The sequence below is a fragment of the Plectropomus leopardus genome, chromosome 22 (assembly GCF_026936395.1).
Source record: "Plectropomus leopardus strain MGB_pleo_1.0 chromosome 22, ASM2693639v1, whole genome shotgun sequence".
NCBI classification, from domain to species: Eukaryota; Metazoa; Chordata; class Actinopteri; order Perciformes; family Serranidae; genus Plectropomus; species Plectropomus leopardus.
Window position 1 is genome coordinate 13,746,709 of NC_142197.1, and position 21,529 is coordinate 13,768,237.

Below are 21,529 nucleotides of genomic sequence, written 5' to 3' on the forward strand. Positions count from 1 at the left end.
TAGTATACAGACTGAGTAAATGTACAAAGTTACCACTAAGGGGATAAAAGTACTTTAATTACATTTCTTTAATACTTTTTCAAGTTGTTTTTTTATTATTAATGTTACCAGGGAGTGTGAAGAGCAGCTGAATTAGAAACAGAAAGAGCAATGGGACTTTTACCAACATTTGTTAAATTCAGAGTTTTTTTAAGCAGAAATGTTGTGACTTAATTGGTCTAACTGTGGAGCTGCAGTTTTTCTGTCTGTGATGTTAAACTAAAGGTCAGGGGAAATGTAAGAGAGGAGGAAGCTAATATTATGAAGACTCTTGTTATGTCCATACAGCTACATAAAGTTTATTCTCAACCATTTAGGTTTTCCTTTAATTAACGCTGTAAAAATGTGTTCTTTTAGCAGCTCCACCACTGAGAATATGAATACTGAATCGCATTATAATCTGCACACTCACCCGGCTGCTCCACTCTGTACTTTCTGGTGAGTATTTTATTTTCGTCTACAGCCTAGTCCCACTGAATCATCCCTGTCTGGTAAACTGACATCATGTCCAATTCCTTTTGTTCCTAATTAAAAACATGGGGTCTGCGTCTGCAGGTGGAAGAGGGGAAGTGTCCGGACCAGCCCGCCTCCACCTGCTGCCGCTGTGTCACTGTATTTCATCATCAGAGGACTCGCTCGTTTTGCTTCAGGTGAGCTGACGTTAGTCTCAGTGCAGGAGGTTAAATCAATACATCGCTATTAAAATGAGTTGACTTCCTGACAGCAGTGTGGTGACACCTACAAATAATACCAAACCACGACACGCATTTCTACATGCAGTATTAGCTCTACAGGCATTTACTAAAGACTATAAGCAAAACACACATATACAAAACACTTTTGTTGACATGTCGTCATCTGTTTCAGCCTCCAGTGTTGACTTTGTTTACCTCTTAGCTCAATAAAAGTCTGATTTCTGTCAACCCGACCTGATTGTACATAAACTATGGACTGCATGGAAAGCTTTGTGAGGGGGACTAACAGCTGTGAAAATGCACCTGTAAAGCCCAAATCTGAATTCAACTACAATACTTGTGTTTTTACTCAGGAGTTTGGTTTATGAGGTTATGTTTCATTGAGCATCGGTGGAAAAAAAATTGGCAATTTTACAAATTCTGTAATAATATGTTTTTATTATAATAATAACAAATATAAATATAATAATAAATATAATTTATAGGCTATAAAATAATTCTCCCCAAATCAAATTTTCTACAATAAAAAAAAATAAAATATACTAAATATAATAATTACTAGGCTATAAAAATCTCCCCAAATCAAGTTTTCAAATAAATGAATAAATAAATAAGCAAGCATACTGGAAAGGTGTGAGGCATCACTGCACTGTGAGCATGTCCAAAAATGACTGCAATAAAACACTTGCAATGCATCCCATGATAGAAAGTGAGATTAATTGGTTCCTTTGTTGTAATAAATATGTTTTAGGGAGCAGTTAGATAAATGTCTGAATGAAAATAAAAAATATATGAAATTGAGCTTCACCCAAGAGAATAGGGAGTGACCATAGGGAGTGACTGACGGGCCTGATACTTGTTTTGCGGTAATTGTTTCTGTCCTGATTGGACATTGATGCGTGCTGATGATCCGAAAATTAAACCCTTGCAGTGACTGCGAGGGTTTCTGTGCGCACTGATCGACGGAGAAACTCCAAACGGCCCCCGAAAGAGGGCACAAAATGACCGGCGGGGTCTCGTGAATGGCTCTTACCTGTAATTGTCCCACTCCCTTCCCGCACCTTGACGCCCTCTCAAACCATCGGTGGGGCTGCTGCTACAATCCAGTAGAGTATCTGTGATGTGGAGACATTTGGATTGGCGAGAGAGAGAGAAAAAAACGGGAGTGGTGCTTCTTCTTTTTGTTCCGGATGAAATCAAAGAGCCTCAGAATCAGACACGATTATTCACCTTGTCGTGCGGCAGCGTGGGCATCTCATCCGCCGCACAGCCGAGATCCTCCCGCATCCAAACCTCCCCTCTTTTAATTCCGTTATAGTCCAGAAACAACCAGCAGCCTGTTAAAGACTCAGGCGGATAATCAGCTTTAATTGCGTCCTGTTGGCGCGCCTTTGGTGTCTGACGGTCACCCAGAGGATCAGACCACACACTCCAAATGCATATATTGATTTATCAACGTGAGATCGATCCTGATCAATCACTTGAGTCTGCAGTCTCTGCTCCGCCGCGTCTCTCCCCAGTCTGACAGCTCAGCTCTGCGCGCACTAACTTTTATGGAGACTCCGGAGCGCACGGCGCACCACCGATTTACCTCCCGTGGTAACGCGGTACAGTACTCTGATTACTTTCGCGGATTTTGTGTCGTATATAGATGTGATCTGTTAATCTGAGCGTCACATGACTGATCCGGAGCTTCTGTTATCACCTTCAAATGTACCTCGATGTGATAATTATAATTTAATCATGGAAACCAATGTTATGATATGCTCTAACGAACTACATGATCATTATACTTTAAGGCTCCTTTTGCCTTTTTTTAAAATAGTGATTCGCAAAACAGAATTATTTAGATTCTGCCAGAAGATTAAAGACACAATTACTAATTTAGGAATGTAAAACAAAATAATAATAAGAAGAATGTAACAAAGTTTCCCTGCTATAGGGCGCAATTAATGAATAACTACACGGAAATGGCAATTAATAAGTAATAAACCGCGTGTGATTAATGAGCTCAAAAGTGATCATTTCCCCTTGAGACATCATCAATTCCACCAAAAGCAATAAATTCACAAAAAAAACCTAAATATGACAGTTTTTTTTTTAATCTTTCAACAATATAATGAACTGGCGCCACATTTAATCCTTTAAATGACCCTTTAAATGAGACGCGTGTTTGATGAACTGTTGAACTGTGGACAGCATCCACTGCCGCTCCTCTCTCATCAAAAATGGCTCAGTACTGCCATCATGCGGATATTAGATGAATTACACCAAAAAAGCAGAACTGGCGCAAAGAGTGACCAGTATTCAGGTAAATATCTGAGACCCAGTGGAATGAAAAATAAATTCTCTGAGTTTTGTCCGTGTCTCTGTTTACTGACAATGAATCTCTTGTTTTATGACAAATATATGTCAAAAAATTATATTTTAACACCAAAATCCCTGTCTTTTGTCTTTCTGTATAGAGTGCGGCAGAAGTGAGTCCTAAAACCCAAAACTTAGTTAGCATCATTTTGCACTCCTGGTTTCCTCGTCTCAAAGTCATTGGGTTTTTTAAATTCGTTTTTTAAGTCAGATGTCTGAAATAAGGTCTTTGATTAACACAAGTTTAAGAGACTTGCACATTTTGTTCTGCGACATAAAATGTGTCACTAAGTATCCCACTTGTGAAGTTTGAAGCTTTTATGTCTGTTAAAAAAAGGCGGTGAGACTACAAAACGTCATCATCCCTTTACGGTCGCATCGACGTGCCACCGCCGTGGTGTAGTTCATTTATAGCCTAACTTTAGCTTTTTACATTGACTGATTGCTTTTAGGCTTCAGATAGGATAAGAGTTGTGTTCAATGGTGAAGATTATCTAACTGAACAAAACTGGTAAGTATCATAAACGTTTGTTTGCTGCAGAGTTTTCTGCAATAATCTAAAATCCAGTGGAAAAATCCCATTGGCTTTTTGACAAGGGAACCAGGGTAATGCCAACTTCTACATCGGCCTACAGAAAAACATCACTCCTGAAGCACTCTATCAGGGTTTCAAATGTTTGATGAATCGTCCTGAACTCAGGGGCGTTTAAAAAAGTTCATTCTATCATCTAACATGACTAAGGGTGACTAGTCGTTTTTGGTTTGTATTAGCTAACAGAGCAATATGGAGAGATAAGAAGAGATGTGTCTGAATATCACTGGGAAAAAAACTTTGATTTCATTTCCACAACAATGTAGCTGAATTCTACGTTATTCATCTCCTTATTCTCCTCCTCCTCCTCCTCCTCCTCTTTATGTAACGGTGAGGGAGGTGTGTGTGTGGAGCCAAGTCTTCTCAGCAGCGAGCTCAGTTGTAGCTTTGAAGTCTGTTTAACTTTAAGTCCGCCCACTTTTTAGCAGTCAAATCTAATGTGAAGGAGTTGATTTAAATCCTTCTTTTAACTGCACAATGCTCAAATATTTAGTTTCACTGGGTAATAACTCACAGTATGGAAGCTAAGGACCAGGCAACCAGGGGGCATGCTGGGATTTAAAGCTTGACATGGTGACCAACCATGTAACTACAACTTCGGGTCGGTCATGCAATACCATGAGGCCCAACATAGACCTGCATTGTGAAAGAGACGTCTGTAAATCAGTGGATACATTTTTTTGAGTGTAACAACCCCCGCGAAAATGACTCGTTTCACTTTTGGGATTTGATCCAGTCAGTCTGACAACATATGGAAAATCTAAATGAGCAGCTTTCATAGGAATAAACACAGCCTCAAACTTAATAGTTGTCTTTATATACCCATGCTTAATTAATTCTAACTTCTGGGAACTTTAAGTATACTCCATAATAAGAGAAAACACTTTGATCAAAAACATTTATTCCATGGTGAAAACATTCCTGTCACACACACACACACACACACCCAATTTTCTTTTTACAAACAGCAAAATTCTGTAGTATAATGCATGTGAGGAGACAATAAAATCATCAAAGTGACATAAGCACGAAGTGATTGGCTTTTGCAGTTCATTCAGAAATAAAAGGGAACACTCACAAAGTCTTTTCAGCTCTGTCCATCGGGAAAAATCACAACAACTGATGCTGTTTTTTTCTTTTCACTTTAGGAAAATGTCATCCTAAGGCAATCTTAAGAGAGATTTCATGTCTGTGCGGGGCCGCTACGAGCGAGTGTCCCCGCGCCCCAGATTTCAACGACGATTGTTCAGGCTGCTTCTGAAAGGCATCAGCGGCTGTAGTAGTAGTAAGTAGTTCATGGACTCGTTTTCCCAGAGTTCCTCAGGATTCTTCTTTGATGTAGGTTTGTTCGTATGTGTCAGACTCCAGGTGCTCCAGTCGGTCCGTCTGTCCGTTCATTATCTCATCAGGAGTTTTCATGAACCTGGTGGGGAAAAAAGGTGTGTTTAAAAGTCCAGTGTGTAGGATTTAGAGGTATATATTAGCAGAAATTGAATATGATATTCATAATTATGTTTTCTTTCATGTATAATAACTGGAATTAGCTGTTTATATCTACATGCAGAATGGGTCCTCTTCCTACAATGTTGTATCACCTTGTTGTTCTACAGTAGCCCTGAACGGACAAACCAGCCACTAGAGAGGGATTTTCATGTTTTTATGTTACCTGAAGGCCACTTTAGGTTCTACTTGGAAAAGGGAGAGTCAGGAGGAGTGGCATTCAGTTGGCAGTCTGCAGCCTCGCCACTAGATGTCACTCAATCCTGCACACTGCTCCTTCAAGTTCAATTTACCTGAATAGAAGTCTTTGTCCAGGCTCTTTCCTGATAATGTTCAATTTGTAGTAGTGTCTCAGTGCTCGCGACATCTTTTCGTACGTCATATTGGTCCGGTTCTGTAAAAAATAAAAGCACATTAATGATAATAAAAATAAAGTGATGTTACTGATATGCAAAAAGACATCACATCTAACATTGAAGGCACTATGGCAACTGGGCATAAGAGTGATGTTTTAAACATCTTCAGATGCTCTCTGCCATTTTAAGTGGGAATGAGTACTTGAGTACTCAATTCCAATGTATTTGTTCAACGTACAGAGTAATTGCTTTTTAAAATGACAAATATAAATGTAAATTGCCCCCCCTTTCTGTATTAAATGTTCAGAGTTTTTGGACTAGAACCAGTAATGTAACTGCTGTCTATGAATATCTGGACAGGTCCATATAACAAAAATGATAAATCTGCACAGATAAGGTTAAGCATTTTCCCTCAGATATTAACATTATGTTACAGGCAGTATAGCAACCAGGCATAAGAGTGATGCTTTCAAGTAAATTAATATGAATGTGCAGTGCAAGGTATTTATTGTATCATAGCTAATCTCTGCAGTCTTCACAGCACAGAAAAGAAGGTTAAAGCTAATTCTAACTAAAATTTTCAAATGGGTGTTCATGTCAGACCCTATTTTTACTTTATATTTATGGAAATTACTGATCATACCCATTCCTAATTTAAAACTGCACCAGTTAAGGGTTTGGTCATAAAGTTGTAAAAACATGTTAGCAAACAAGTGTCTATTTAGACATCCAGCAAACAGAGTTTGTGGACCATGAAACCAAAAATAATGAGTTAAAAGTGGCTTAAAAGCTCTGCGGAGAACTGCAGAGTTTGATGTTAGTTATTACTATGTGCAACACCATTCATTTTACATAGTAAATGAATCAGCTGTTGATATGAAAATGTTGATTAGTGCAACTTTTATAGGAATAACAATGAGAGTCTTTTCTCATGTCTAGATCTGGATGTCCCTGCTCACTGACTCTGAACCGCCTGCAGTCTCATCACAGACAACACCATCTGCACACCTGGAGCCCGTTGAGTGTGTTTACCTTGTGATTGCCCCAGAGTCTGGCCAGGCCGTTGGGGTCCATGATGCGGAAGACTTTGGCCTCTGTATCCTCCCAGCGAATGTAGTTCTCGTACCTGCTGTCTGACAGGAGCTGGTAGACATAGTCCCACAGCAGCCTGCAGTCTGCAGGGACATGATGGGGAGACACAGAGAGAGACTGCATGAGAGGTAAGGATTTTTTTCTATGTGTTTTGGTGTGTCAGAGAATACCAAACAATCATAAGTCACCAATGCCCTGTTAGTATCTGCTCACACTGTGTCTAAAGAGCCAGATGTGGAGGCTAAATTTTACCTGCTATCCGTCCGATGGGTATTTGTTGCTCCTCTGGAGGAGACACAGGCATGATGACGTGGTTTCTGTAGAGCGCCTCCTCCTGCTGCTGTTGCAGTAAATGCTGCTGCTGCTGGGATAGTGGTATCTGATGGTGGTGGCCCTGAACTTTCCCCTCACGCCCGTTCTCGAGCGTCGCCTGAGACGAGGGTCCACCTCGGCTGTGCCTGAAGTCCATGGCAGCACCCCCGCTGCTCCTGCTGGGGCTGAGGAGCAGGGGGTTCATTATGGGGCTGGGCATGAGCTGGATTACGTGAGGAGGGCCCGCCTCCTGGCCCCCAGGGCTACCCGGGCAGGGGGGTTCTCGCGGCGTGGTGCAGCGGCCGTTGGGTGCAGCTGGGGACACGGACAGAGGGTACATTTCCTCTGGCATGTGGTGGTTGCTGTCTGGCAGCTGGGAGAAGGTTTGAAGGTGGTCATCAGTGGCTGTGCGGGAATGGTTCGGCTCCGGAGGGGATCGTCTGGTGGTCGGATGGTGCGGGGAGCGGGAGCGGTGCCGCAGCTCGATAGTTGGTGGATGCTGGGGGAGTGGCTCTGTACCACGTGGTGCCCGCCGTACCGTTTCTGGGATTATGAAAGATACAGTATGTGATAAATATTGACAGCAAAGGTACACAATATTATGTAAAAATAGAGCTGAAGCAGTCATTTAATTTTCAAGCAGAAATTTCAACATTTGATGGTTCCAGCTTCCCAAATACGAAAATTTGCCGTTTTGCTTTGTCTTGTCAGAATCCACTTTAATGGCCAAGTTAGTGAGTACACATACATGTAATCTGACTCAATTTAGTTGTTCTCTTGATGTGCTTACACAGAAACAGACATACAATTAAAACAAGGACAACAAAGGTCAACATAAACATGTCTTATATCGAGGATTCCCAAACAATTTCCATTTCCATACTTTTCCAGACTCAAATTTCAAGACTTCTCATAGATTTTCAGACCATATTTGACATCAAAGGACAAAAAGGCAGCCCTTGGAAAACTTGCTTCTACACATTCTAGCTGTTCAGACCACATTTCTATGCAGATGGTTGGACGATGTTACGCTGTCAAACACCTCTGCCCAAAAAAAATAGAATCATAATAATCAGTGCTATTCATATCATTTTCCATCAACATATTTAACACATAAAAGTATATTATTGTTTCCTCTTGATTTTTTTCCATTTACATAAACAAGAACTGAAAATGAATTTTAAAAAATCTTTACTAATTTAATTTGTACAGCATGAAATCAGCAAAGCTGTTCTGCAGTGATGTTTAGGTGTAAAGCAGCTCTGTGTATGAATGTGCGGTTAGTAGCACTCTATACTTCTTGCTCTGCTTTCAATGATATCAAGCTTGCGCTGGCCCAAACTCTCTCACACAGTTAAAATTTTGGCTACCTGCTCCTAGCACTAAGAAAAACACTTGTATGGTTAATGTCTTTTTTAATTTATTAATTAAATTTCTGAATTTTATATTATATTTTATATTATATTATATTATTATAAGACAAAATAGGGACAGTAGTCTGGAGACACTTTTTTTCCAACATTTTTTCTCTTTTTTTCCAAACATATCCAACTCAAATCCTTACTTTTCCTTATCCTTATCTTTGGATTTTGTGCAACAAAAACGCAATTTGAAGACATCACCCTCAGCGCTCAAAAACCACGATGGGTGTGTTTTACTCGTACACAATTTTCTGTGTTTGCAATACAGGTGTGCCAACAGTAAACACATATTGGCTGTCAATAGCAGAGTGAGAAAAGACTGTGACAAACTCTGTTCTTAAAAAAGTACTATACACTGATGAAGTTGGTCTCAGTTCTATAGGTTTAATACATTTGAAGACTTTTTAAGGACCTGCAGCCACATTATTTTGTCCACTCATTGCACAAACATTTCAAGTTGTACCAAGCCCATCTCTACCTGCACCTGTCCAAAGTAGCAGAGAAGCCAAAAAATAATAATGTTACTTAATAAGTGAGTAACAAAGCATAAAATGAAGTGGTGTATTGTAGTTTATCATTTCACCATCCGACTTGTGCAGTAATTTGTCATCACTGCCAGTGAATTAAAAGATGCTGTTAGATTCTGGCTTCACACAAGAAAGACCACTAGGTGTCACTAATATCCTTCTGTTAGCCTTAGAAAAGTGAGGGGTTTTTTTTAAGAGTTTTAGTAAAAGTTATCTAGTTTGTGTTAAAAGCGGTGAGAACTTTGCTCTGAATTCTTTTATTTACAAGAACTGGAAAAAAACATCTACAAAGTGGCACTGAAAACCAGGAAGACAGTGGTGACAGATACCAGTAAACCTGCAATGGAGCAGTTTGTGGTGTTCTGCAGCTTGTTTAAATACAGCAACATTTCCTTGTGGAGCAGGTTTTACTGCCAACATGTAAGGCTACTCCTTAGATGAGAAAACAGAAAACACTCTTAGGTATTTCAACCCCCACACCCTAATTTGAATGTTTTATTTACCTCTTGCAAACAATGTTTTTGTTGTTTTACCCTGACTTTCATATGTGGTTCAAAAATGGCTCATATACATTTCTTTGGTTATTATTTCTAGAAATGGTTCAGCCTTATTAGTTATTCCTGGCAGGTTTACACTATACCTCAGTTGCAATTAGCAGCCATATTACGTTTTTTTTACAATTTTAAATTTGGTGCATGTAATTACAGTTTGACCGCAGTGCAGCATTGACTAACACCTGCGTCAGAGAATCCTCAGCTCCGATTGGTTGTTTTTGTACAGCGGTGTGGGAATCTGGCAAATGCCATTAGAAGCATTATGAGGAGGAGAAACTTGACTTTTTGTTTTTTACAGAGTCTCATTCACTACTGTTTGGATATAGTGACAGTTTCAGCAAATATGACAAATAGATATCCTTACAGAAGTAAATCCCAATAACATAAGATCAAGTGAAGGCCTGTTAAAATGTATCTAGATGAAAATATATGAAATGCATGTATTAAAGAAGAAAATCAGTTCATTGGACTGACCTTCAAGCTTCAGGTGCTGCACAGCACTTTCAGGCAGCGAGTGAAAGGAGTTTCCAGGGAAGTAGGTAGACGGGTAAAACACGTGGGGCTTCCTCTGCTTCAGGATGTGCTGCAGCAGCTCATACAGCACGTCACCTGCAGAAATGTAAGAGGTCAGAGGTTACCACACAAAGCATTCCACGCCTGCATAAAATGGGAAATTAGTGTTTGCGTCATCCGCAGAATCAGTTTCTCCTTCTTCTTCCCTTTTCTTTCCAGGCAGTGGGGAGCTTAAGCAATAATGGAAGAGTTTGTGAGGAGTTAGACACCACATTAGAGAGACTGTGTCATGAAAGCTCGTCACAGCAACTCTGGACATGTTTTGTTATTAGAAAACCATTTCCTAGAAATTCAACACCTAGTCTAATGACTCAGTGAATGCACAGGAGTTCACCCCCAAAACAAAGAAAACATACTTTTCCTCTTGGCTGTAGTGCTATTTATCAAGATTGTTTCGATGTGCGTTGTCAAATGTTGGAGATATCGGCCGTAGAGATGTCTGCATTCTCTTGAATATAATGGAACTAGGTGGCACTCGGCTTGCGGTGCTCAAAGAGCCAATGTATGTAGGAACTATTTTCTCTCTACCAACCACACCATGTCACCTTGCAGGAGGAAACGTGCAGCTACTGTGGGTTCCCCTAGCACCACTGAGCTAGCTAATGTTACAGTTTAGTCAAGGAAGACAGGGGGAGGGAGTGCTCAAGTACTTGATTTGGACATCAGTATTCATGCAAGGTGCTGAGTGTTTTTTTGCTTTCTAAAAGAAACCATACATATGTATAATCAATATAAATGTGAACTGACTGTATTGTATCAAAGTTTACATTTTTTGAACAAGATGCAGTGATGTAACCCCTATCTTTGAATTTCTGCACAGATCCATATACCAGAAAAATGATCGATCTGATCGAGCTGCACGCAACATTTATTGTTGTGAGTCAGACATCACTCCACCTGCAGTTACAAGCAGAATGACCAGCAGGCATAAGAGTGATGTTTGGTGGTAATTTAACATGAACAGTATGAATGTACATTGCAAACTCTGTAATGTTAAACTTGCATATCAACACTAAAGTTTTTAGGCAAATACTTTATATGGAAATACCTTAAAATGCCCATTTCTAATTCCTTCATGAAAGTGTTCACAAGTTCTGTGGAGTAACTAGGTCATAATTTCTAGAGAGAGACATCTCTGTTGAGTTTTTCAAATTAATTATTTTTGGCGCTTTAAGCACCACAACCCGAATGCCATCTAGTTCCATTGTACTGGAGAGAAAGCAGACATTGCTGTGGCTCAACTCACACCAAAACAATCTAGATTATTAAATAGCACTACAGGTAAGAGGAAAAATATGTACTTAATTTTGGCGTAAACTGTCCCTTTAAGAATATGTGCTTCAGGAGGCATTTTAGGCTACACTGTGGACAACACGAACTGTTGACATAAGTAAATGGGCCGTAGCTCTATATGACCCTGGTATTCTCCTCTAAGTGGTTATACAGTAGTGGCGACCCACACACAAAGCCTGAGCAGGAAGTTCACTGAATGATTAACAGCTGTTTGTTTTGCTTCAACACCCGACAACATCGGCTCCTCTCCCAGCGTAACTAAACATTTACATGGTGAACAACTTAATATTGAGTACGGTGACAGTGATTTTTAACAACATTACCTCAAAGATGTTTTTAGAAGGCTTACCATAACAAGGAAATGATTCTCATAAAGGAAGTGATGGTGAACATGCGCACACAAACAAACAAACACACACACACACACACCCCTTTCAGTTCTCACTTTCTGGTCCTGTGGCATTGACTTGCAGTGTGGGGAAAATTCCCGCTTACTGATTCTTTAAAGCACTGATTCCAGATTTTAAATACTAGTTTTAAACACATTTTGCACCAAAAGGAATATGTGCAGCATTATAAAGCACAGTTACTGGGAAATCAAAGAAAAAGGAGAAAGTGTCATCTTAGAGTTAGTCATAGCTGATATTTGAAACACAACTTTTCAGGCTTTACATTTTCCCATTCTACATTTTCAAGTCTAAACATGTAGCTGAAAAGTAGCTCTACAAACTGTGCAGCTTATTGTGGGATGTGAGGTTAAGACATTCCAGGAAAAAAAGTATTATTCTTAGAGCTTCTAAAAGGAAAATATGGCACACAGCAGGGACTGATGGGAACTGCACCCTTAAAGTCCCCTAAAGGAGGAAACAGACACATCACAAGCCAGAACGTTTGCTCTGTTCCCTAAAATGAAGTTTTCACTGATGTCACTGACAACTGGGCCAAAACCACCTTTATTAAAATGTAATCAATCGCTGTCAGCTTTATCTCTCCACACCCTATGTTTTTTGGGAAAAAAAATGTGATCAAACGTCTACAGTTGCTGATGCAAGAAACCATTTACAACAAAATGATGTCAGTGTCACACAGAGACGAGTGGAGACAACTAATAAAACCTACGATGATGAATCACATTTTCCAAACAAAAAATTCCCCCGACCTCAATTTCTTAACAGGATGTGAAAACAAGCTTGACAACAGCTGTCAGCTGGGCCACGTCTCTCTGCGACTCCAGATTATTCCTCACAACGTGTAATAAAATTTAAAGGGGCACATTGGGGTCTCTGATTATCGGAAATAAATACTGAACTCAGCAAAGCCCAAACCCTTATCTGCTTTCTGTTTAATTGTTAAGGGGATCAAAAATGACTTATTCAATTAAATTTTTAAATCCATAAATAAATGTTCAAATAAATTAATCGTTTATGCGTTAGAAAAAATAACAGATAAATAGAAGCGAAATTAAATACATAAATGAAACAAATAAAAACACAGTTAATTGAAATATAATCAAAATCATATTATGGCCAAATGCAATATCCAAAATAGTGGAAAATGTCAGTATATCCCAAAGCCCAATATGACGCCTTCAAATGTCTTGTTTTGTTCATAACCCAAAAATATCGAGTTAACCATCATAATGGATTTAAGACACAAGAAAATACTCACATTTTTGAAGCTGGAATGAGAGAATATTGACATGTTTTTCCCTTAAAAAATGTACTCAAATTAGTTGATTAATTTACAACTAATCAATTAAATGATTATTAGTTGCAGCTATACAGCTAGCTAACACCAGTAGCCGCATAAAGCTTAGCTTTACAAACCAGAAGTGAGGAAAAAAGTGAATTGATTCTGTGATCAATCATGTTTTACAATGAAGTTCATTACACTTACATTATTGACCTAAAATCAAAAAGTTAAGGAAACACATAGATGAAATGTATTTTAAATAATTAATTCCCTGATTAATTAGCAACAATGATTAATTTATTCATTGAATTATTTATCGGTGTGGATTAGCTTTTATACTTTTGTTCTTTTCTTCATCAATTCATTTTTTTCAGTTCTTATTTCAGCATTTTTAGTCCTCCATACATCTCCAACACTTATCTGCACTTTAAATGACCTCAAATTTTGTCATTTTTTCCAGGCTGTGTAGGGTTTATTCTGTGCTTTATCTTTGTATTTCACAACACTGACAACTCATTTCATCCCGCTCCCATGACCGTCATCCTGACCCACACAGCACTGCCTGACGTCGTGACCTGTAAAATATCCAGGTCACAAACAGATATCGAATCCTGTTTCATTTCAAAAACAGAAATCCGTTAACTTTTCTTTTTTTGCACTGTAAAAATACATGGCCGCTAGCGTTGCCAGGGCGACAGCTGAAGTTGGTTCGTACTTCCTGATCAACCGTCCCCTACTTCCTCCCCCAGCAGCCTTGCTGTAACAGCTGCCTCTCCACTGTCGCCTGATACCGCCTCCACCCCTCCTCAGCACTTTATTGATCTTATAAAGGGTGCAGTTTTGCTGTAAACACATTGATTTTAAAGCTACATCGGTGCAGGTTTTCATGGACAAATACTGTTGTATTGGTCTAAACCAAAAAGAGAAACAGCTGGTTGAGGGGGATTTCGAGATAAATTATGGTCATGGATGTTCATTAATCGCAAGTTTCACCCATCTGTGAGGGCCCCAAACTGTGCATGTATAATTTTATTTGGTCCTATCAGTCATTTTGTGACAGCAGGTGTCATTTTTTCCTTGCGAGAAGGGAATTTACTTATAATTGCAACAATGTTCCATGATTTTTCTGCAACTAGTATGAGTGTTTCCATGATCTAAAACTGCTATTTTGTCCTAGTTACTAAATCCTGTTTTCCATTCTGGGTCCTGCTCCAGTTGGACTAAAGGAACCAACTAATGAAATCAATGAAAGTGAGTCATTTGAAAAACTTGTCTCCAGTTTTCCCATGCTGGAATACACTTCTAATATCTCAAAAAATTCATGAAGAGGTGGAAAAAGACAAGTACCGGAGTGGGGGGATCGGTAGCGGAAGTCCTCCTTGGTGAGCAGCAGCAGGGCTTTGCCGTTCATTTGGAAAGAGCCGCTGGTGATCGGCCGCAGAGCAAATTCATTCTCGGCCCATCGCAGCCACTGGGCCACGTCCTCCCTGCTCCAAAAGACTGGCTGCAAACCTGGAGGGGAGAAAAGACAGAGCAGGGTTCTGGTAAAGAAGCAACAAAGTGGAGGTGATGTGGGGAAAGGAAGGAAGAAAGGAAGGATGAGCTCAGAGAAGAAGAGGCAGAAGGACGGGGGGTTGGGGGCGAGGAAGGAAGAAAAGAAGGAAAGGCAGGAAGGAGGGGAGTGAGGGGGAGGGAGGAAAGGGGGAGGGGAGAGGAAGGAAGGAGGCAGAGGCAGTAAAAAGGATATTGAGGAAGTGGAGATAAAAGCCAAAAGGAGGGAGTGATTACGGGAACGGCAGCAGAGATAAAGAAAAAAAGATGAAGGAGGAGACAGAGTCAGAAAGGGAGAGGAGGTTAGAATAAAAGATTAGAAGATGATAGGTTAAGGGGAAGAATACAGAATGAGTCACAAAGATAAAAAAGGGTGAGGGATATGAGAAAAACTGTCCGACTGTTATTTTATTTGATCTGTTATGATCTGTGCTGCTCTTTTCTGAACTGCAGACAGGCACATCAGAGGACAGACAGTTTGTTAGTTTGTGTATAAACCATGGATGTATTAGTATAAACGGACATGGAGGGAAAGAGAGCTGGGGAAACAGCAATGACGTTGTCTTTTTTTCTCTTTTCTTTCTTTTCTTTTTTTTTTTTTTTTTCTCCCTCGCACTCTAAAATGTTTCTTTCACTGTCGTGGGAACAGGAGTGTAAAACATCTGCACTGGTGACCGACAAGCATTTACAGGCAACAGGGAAAGAATAGACGGACTGTGAAAATGTGTTGTGTAATTCTGTTGAAAAAAAAGACATTTCTCAGGTCTGCTGTGAATGCAGGAATATTGTTATTGGTAGAGCTAAATAGAAATGTTTTTCTTCTGCATTGAAGATAGTGGCAACTTGGTCAAATTCTTACAAATTAGCCTTCCGCACTTCACCCACGTATTAGTAGTCCCGTGCAAATATGGCTTATGTCATAATCACACGTTTGCAGGGTAAAGGCGTAGCCATATTAGTGCTTTTCACTTCATGACAGTTAATTGTCAGAGATTTGGCCGCCTAAAAAAGTCTTCTTCAGCATTTGGCTTTACTAAAAGACCCTCTAAGGAGTTGGAAATTCAGTTTTTCTGTTAAGGATATACTGTTTTAATGGTAATTATCATTATCGCACCTAACCATAGCTGAAAATGCACAGTGCTAACCAAGCTAGCAGCTAGCGTTAGTCTTAGCTCCACCCTCTTATCCAAATACGGTCACTTTCGGCTCCAAAAACAAGTTGGCGCCAACCAAAATGCCAAACTCAAGGCTTCGAAATGGTAGCCCGCAAACCAATGGATGACGTCAGTGTGGCTACATCCATTATTTTTACACAGTTTTTACACAATTGAAATACATTTGATTATTTTTGCCTTGAAATACAATAATTCTGGAGTATTTGTACAAGTATTTGGTTTGTGGTGCCTGCGCTACAAACACTGGTGCACAAGCTAGTTATCTTAATGGCAAAGAAACCATCTTATTCTAAATAAAAGCACAAACAGCAATACTTATGTTATTAATGACTTTTGAAGATTAACAAGTACGCTCATAAAGAAAGCAATAGTAGCGTTATGGCTACCATCATCACCACAACAGCTCAAGCTAAAATAGCCTGAGCTGTTGTGCTGTTGTGTTGTGGCTGCTGTTTCCACATTGCTACAGTGGGAGTGCACAAATACAACTCCCCTAAAGGCAACTAATTACATACAATCTTTTTTTTTTCAACCAAGAGATAAGATTTTTGGTCAAATTAACTAGTTACAGGAACCTAAATAACGAAGAAAGACATGATTTTTTTCCCTTATAGCTAACACCAGAGCACTTCGCTTTATTTGACTATACTAGCATCCTCCTCCGTTGGCTAATGTCATTTTATGGAGCTGTAATCAAATTATATCTAGACAGATGAGGTTTATTTTTCAACAGCTGATTGTCTGTTTTCTAACTCTGATATTCTTGATATTGTCTGACATAACAGGAAGTATATTTTTAGTGTTACACATTCATGTTTTTTGACCGTTATTTAGCCCTGTTAACACAGATACTGCTACCTCATTGAATCATTTTACACTCTTGGTGTATACCAACGATTTACAGTATGACTTACCTCCCTTTCTTTCTCGTTAATGCATATACACAAACACACAGACTTGCAGCAGAACGATCAGAACACAGATGACACCCACACAGAGCATAACTACTCATTTCTTACATCTCACTTATCACCAGGCCTCAAACACTTCCTCTGGGAGTCGGACAGCTGTTATCTTTGGCCGCCAATGTCACTGTCACACAAGTAATAGGAACCTTGTGCTCGCTTTCAGCCTCCCCCCCGCCTCAGATCCCCTGACCCGTCAAACAGAGGAAGTTTTCACAGAGAGCAATCAATATAAAATGAAACCCTGTCTAGATAGTCAGATTCCCATTTCTTTTCTTCACTTCTAGTCCTCCATATTCAGATAGGCGACGCGAGCCCTGCCGATAAGCGCGGGAAGGCCTCAGTTATCTGGAGCACAGCTTACAGCCTGTCAAGCTCTGACCCTCAGCTTGTCAACAGACATCCTCAGAAAGTGTCAGGTAGTGGGATACAGGTGTTTTACAACCACAGGAGCTAGTGGTGGCCAGATAAGGAACTATATTTCATTGTGTTTTTACAGGATCCTTAGTAGAAATCATAGCATGGCTACATTATCTCTAGCATGTTAAATATGATGTATGTATATATTAATTTAAATCCCTGCTTTCAAATGTATGAATAAAGCAGAGGGCAACTTAATACATCAGCAGTAAGAGAACAAATATTCCCGGATTTTGACTGCTTAAATTTGATGTCCCTTTTGTCGCTTCTTCAAATGACTTTAAATTTAGCTGGACTATATAACGCAGACAGATCTAGGATGCACTGGAATACTTCTGACTGACGACATCACTGACTTTCTATCAATATTGAATCAAGCTGCCATCTGCAACGCATGCACCAGCTGTACGTTCGTCTCTTGCGGCTGACTTGTGAGCGCAGTGAGGCCGGGGCGGGCAGCCGTGCAGCCCGGGGTCGCGGGGTCATGGCTGCGGTATGCTCTCTCTAGAGCCGGAGAGAGGTGCTGCTCTGCCAAAACCCCTCCGAGATCCGGTCTGCCTGCCTCCGCCATCTGCACAGAGCCCAAAGGAGGAAGCAACAAGGGGAGCAGAAGGGAGGAGGAGGAGGAGGAAGGGGGCCCAAACAAACGTGTCCCACAACGTACTTTGGCAGGAAGCAATCCAGCGTGGGCTCTGTTTCAGCACAGGAAACTTCCTGCGGTAGGGTTAGAGAGCGACGCCGGGAGGTTTATTAACAGACAGCGGTAAGACGAGAAAAGGAAGAGTGGAAACGGAAAGGCAAAAGTGATGAGAGCGGGAGCGCATAGTGTGTGAGGGCAGGGGAAAAAAATATGGTAGATGAGGCAAACAAATTTGCAAAAAGAGGAAGGAAAGTCAAACAGGAAGGGAAACAGATACTTGGCCAGTTCACACAGTTGGACATCATGCTCAGCTTGCTCATATCTAATTCTTGTGACTGTTTCCTATTCAAGGATGTAACCAATATAAGAGTGAAGACTGTGAGCTAGTTCAGGCAGTCAAACAGCACTCACATGGTATACTCATCTGATAATGAGCATGCGACAAAAACAACACAAAATTGGCAAACTAACGGTTTCTTTATGCTTTGTTGGTGCTATTTGGTCTATTGACTACTTTACACGTATACTCACTATTTTGGCTTCACTACACAGAAGAAATATGGTTTCTGCTTTGACCAGTGGTCCACCTCAGCGTCCACCGTTTATTGTCAGTTTTGGACCATCAGGCCCTCTAGAGTGGGATTATTGTTGATGAGGAGCAGAAGTTAAAGCATCACTTGTGTCACTGAGTGAGCTGTTTCTTCCTCATACTGAGGGGAAATAACAGTGATGAGATCTCTTGTTTATTCTAAAAAAGGTAATGTAAGGATATGCCCTCGTCATTTTTGCTTTCTAGTGTGGACAGAGTGCTTAAGTATTTACAGCAGTGTAGTGTAAAACTTAATGGCACTGTGTTCATTGGCAGCAGGATCAACCTCAGAATCAGATTAAATGTTTTCCAATAATATCTAACTCTGTACCCATTTATTATACTACAGTGAGCGACAAAAAGTCACTTTTTTTCTCCCTATTGACGTGTGTCTTTGTCCTCTGTGCTAACATTGCGCAGCAGGCTGCCAACGCTGACAGTTGTAAGTGAATCACAAAGATTTATTTGCAGTCGTGTCGAGGCTGATAGCATCTGATTTCAGCTGTAAAACCTGAGTCACACTCAAGTTGTGAGTTTAAGGATCGGGTTTTGTATCTCACATCCACGCAACGCAGACAGGAACTGATTCTAGAAAAGATTGAAGCCTTTCTGTTGCAGTGAGACACAAACATCCTTTGTTTACTTGGAGGAGGAAAGGAAAATGGATGGCATGGACCTGGAGTGAGAGGAGAACAGAGAGAGCACCTTGGACCCTGATACTCAGTTCCCTCAGCACATTCACACACTTTCCCGAGCTGATAAATTTGTCCTCTCTGGTTGTTTTCTGTCGGAGAACGAGTTACAGATTTGTTGCAGGTTACAGGAAGAAAATCAATTCCAGTCTTCCTTGTCATCAGTCTGCCTTTGTTGAATGCATCTCAGATTCACAGCGTTCATGAGAGTGAATACGTGTGTGCGTGTTTAGGAGTATGTGTGTGTGTTTACATTGAATAAAACCCTCAAGCACGACAGCAGCAGGATCCCAAGCCCTTGACTAAACCGTGGGCTCCTAATCCTCTCTGATGACACATAATTTTCACTCTGTGGTTTCTCAGGCCCCCGCTCATGCATACTGACACACATACACACACAGAGCGCACAAGTTGCCAAGGCAACTCATAAGCGCTTGGGATGAATGAAGGGAAGAGGAGGATGAGATCACTGGTATCTTGTTTCGTTGTTGCGGTACAGAAGCCCTCAACTTCCCCCTCGCAGCCAGACGAGTTAATGAGGTCCGTCCCGCTGTGGAGCTTAGAGGTCCTGTCCAGACTCACAGTTTCACTCCGCACGTCTAACACTGACACTGCCACGTATGTTTCTCTCACCGAACCGAAAGCTGCAACAACTGCTTCGATACTTGACTGACAAAGAAATGCTGTCATAATGTCCTTTTTTTTAAAAAAAATAATTTATTTTTTGAGGCTCTGCTAGCAATTTTACATATTCACATTCCCATGGTGTGTACAGAACCATTTTTGTCATAACTTTAGATGACCTTAACTGAACACGAACAGACAGCAGGAGTTATATCTCACACACACACAGCACAGATAAGACAAACAAAACACGATAAACACAAAACAAGTCGGTTTCACAAAACAAAACACAAATACCACCACACTGGTACGGTTACATTCATATTGTTAGAATATGCTGTGGTCAGTTCCCATGTAGGTCAAGCCAAGTCCAGTCCAGTGGGGTCCACCATGATCAAAACTGGCTATCATGTCCCATTTTAAAGGGCCATATTTTTTTGGAAAAACATTGTGCCAACAGTAGGGTTGGGCACCAAACTCTACACCAAATTTCAGTACATGAGTGTGCACCTGAGTGAGAATGCCAGGTTCAAACAGGAAGCACAAGTGCTGGGAAGCAGGCCATTGAGCTCGGTCAGCTTCCTAGTGAGCCGAAACTATCGCTGTGGTGCCAATAGTTTTGAATCTGGTCAAGTTACCTTTCTAATTTGTTTTTGAAAAAGCCTTGAACCACTGCTGTTTGTAAGTGTGTTTTTAAATTACATACTTTCTCCATGCAAAATACTGCATTATAATTTTATTGTTTTTTACATGTTTAGAGTGTACTGTAATGTTTGAAACTCATTATTTAATAACACTGTAGGTCTGTATGTAAAAGGCCAACTAGAGTCAAGAGTTGAAACTTAGCTATAGTTATACACTCTTTGTGCAATACATCAGTCTCATCAATTACATTGTCCCCATCAATTTAATCAATTCAAATATTTCATATGTGTATGAGACTAAATGCTACATTTTACACAAAAAATATTTTAAATTTAACTTGGCTGCATTATTACCTTTAAAATCAAAAATTTTTTGGCCAGTAAAGAATTATTAATTTCCCGTACATAGTGTTATGTTATCTGCAATTTGGCCATTTCTATTCGATTGGTTATCTGTATATTTTAGTGCATGTTTTACAAAGTTGTAGTTGGTATCATCCGATAAAAAAGTTCAGGTATCAGAATCAGTATCCAGAGGGAAAAAAATAGTTTTAAAGCATCTCTACTCTGAGCACCACAAGTCTAGTGCCGTGTAGTTCCATTATATCTGCAAAAAGGCAGACATCTCTATGGCCAATATCTCCAAAACTCGGCAGCTCACACCAAAACAATCTGGACTGATAAGTAGCTACAGGTAAGAGCAGAACTGTCGCTTTAACCATATAGCTCAGTATTTAAATATAAAAGTAGGATGCCACTTAAGAAAAGCTAGTAGGGTTTGGGGAAAAAGATCGACACAGCATAGTATCGCAATATTTTGCTTGACAATATTGTATCGATAAATGGACACCAAGTATTGATTTTGCATTCACGTATATAAATCATTAATATTGAAAATACAAATTCAACTGTTGGTAGTTAACTAGAATAATAAAATCAATTGCTTTTTCAGTTCATTAGATGCAAGTTGCTTCACTGCAAATGACTGCTGTGAGATGAACCTGCTGAAAACAGATGCTGACAAAGTTTTCCTAACTGTTAGAAAAAAGTTAATAAATCGCAACACATGACAAAAATGTTTAAAATCGCAATAATAATGTATCATGATGCAAGTATCATGATAATATCATATCAAGGGGCCTCTGGTGACTCCTACCTGTAGAAGCTGGTATTACAATACCAAGTTTTGCTAGTTTAAACCTTTTTAACCAAGGTTAAA

At 40.0% G+C, this 21,529-nt stretch overlaps 2 protein-coding genes across 6 annotated transcripts in view; both read right to left on the reverse strand.

The window, feature by feature from the left end:
• Nucleotides 1-2,327, reverse strand: part of LOC121961613 (chemokine-like protein TAFA-2) — a 74,592-nt gene extending 72,265 nt beyond the window's left edge. Inside the window, exons 1-2 of one of the 3 annotated variants that reach the window (XM_088072844.1) lie at nucleotides 1,965-2,324; nucleotides 1,768-1,849 (exon numbers count right to left, since the gene is read on the reverse strand). The gene's annotated coding sequence lies outside the window, so the exon portion shown is untranslated. Of the gene's footprint in view, nucleotides 1-1,767 lie in introns of all 3 variants that reach the window. The other 2 variants (XM_088072845.1, XM_088072843.1) reach the window with 2 other exon arrangements.
• A 2,247-nt stretch (nucleotides 2,328-4,574) lies between these two features.
• The window catches only part of etv6 (ETS variant transcription factor 6), a 33,344-nt gene continuing 16,389 nt past the window's right edge, over nucleotides 4,575-21,529 (reverse strand). For all 3 annotated transcript variants that reach the window (XM_088072453.1, XM_042511051.2, XM_088072454.1), the window contains exons 3-8: nucleotides 14,358-14,522; nucleotides 9,927-10,061; nucleotides 6,891-7,493; nucleotides 6,579-6,721; nucleotides 5,484-5,584; nucleotides 4,575-5,113 (exon numbers count right to left, since the gene is read on the reverse strand). In XM_088072453.1, coding sequence (XP_087928579.1) covers nucleotides 5,011-5,113; nucleotides 5,484-5,584; nucleotides 6,579-6,721; nucleotides 6,891-7,493; nucleotides 9,927-10,061; nucleotides 14,358-14,522 — 1,250 coding nt within the window. In that variant the 3' untranslated portion in view covers nucleotides 4,575-5,010. The remainder of the gene's footprint in view (nucleotides 5,114-5,483; nucleotides 5,585-6,578; nucleotides 6,722-6,890; nucleotides 7,494-9,926; nucleotides 10,062-14,357; nucleotides 14,523-21,529) is intronic.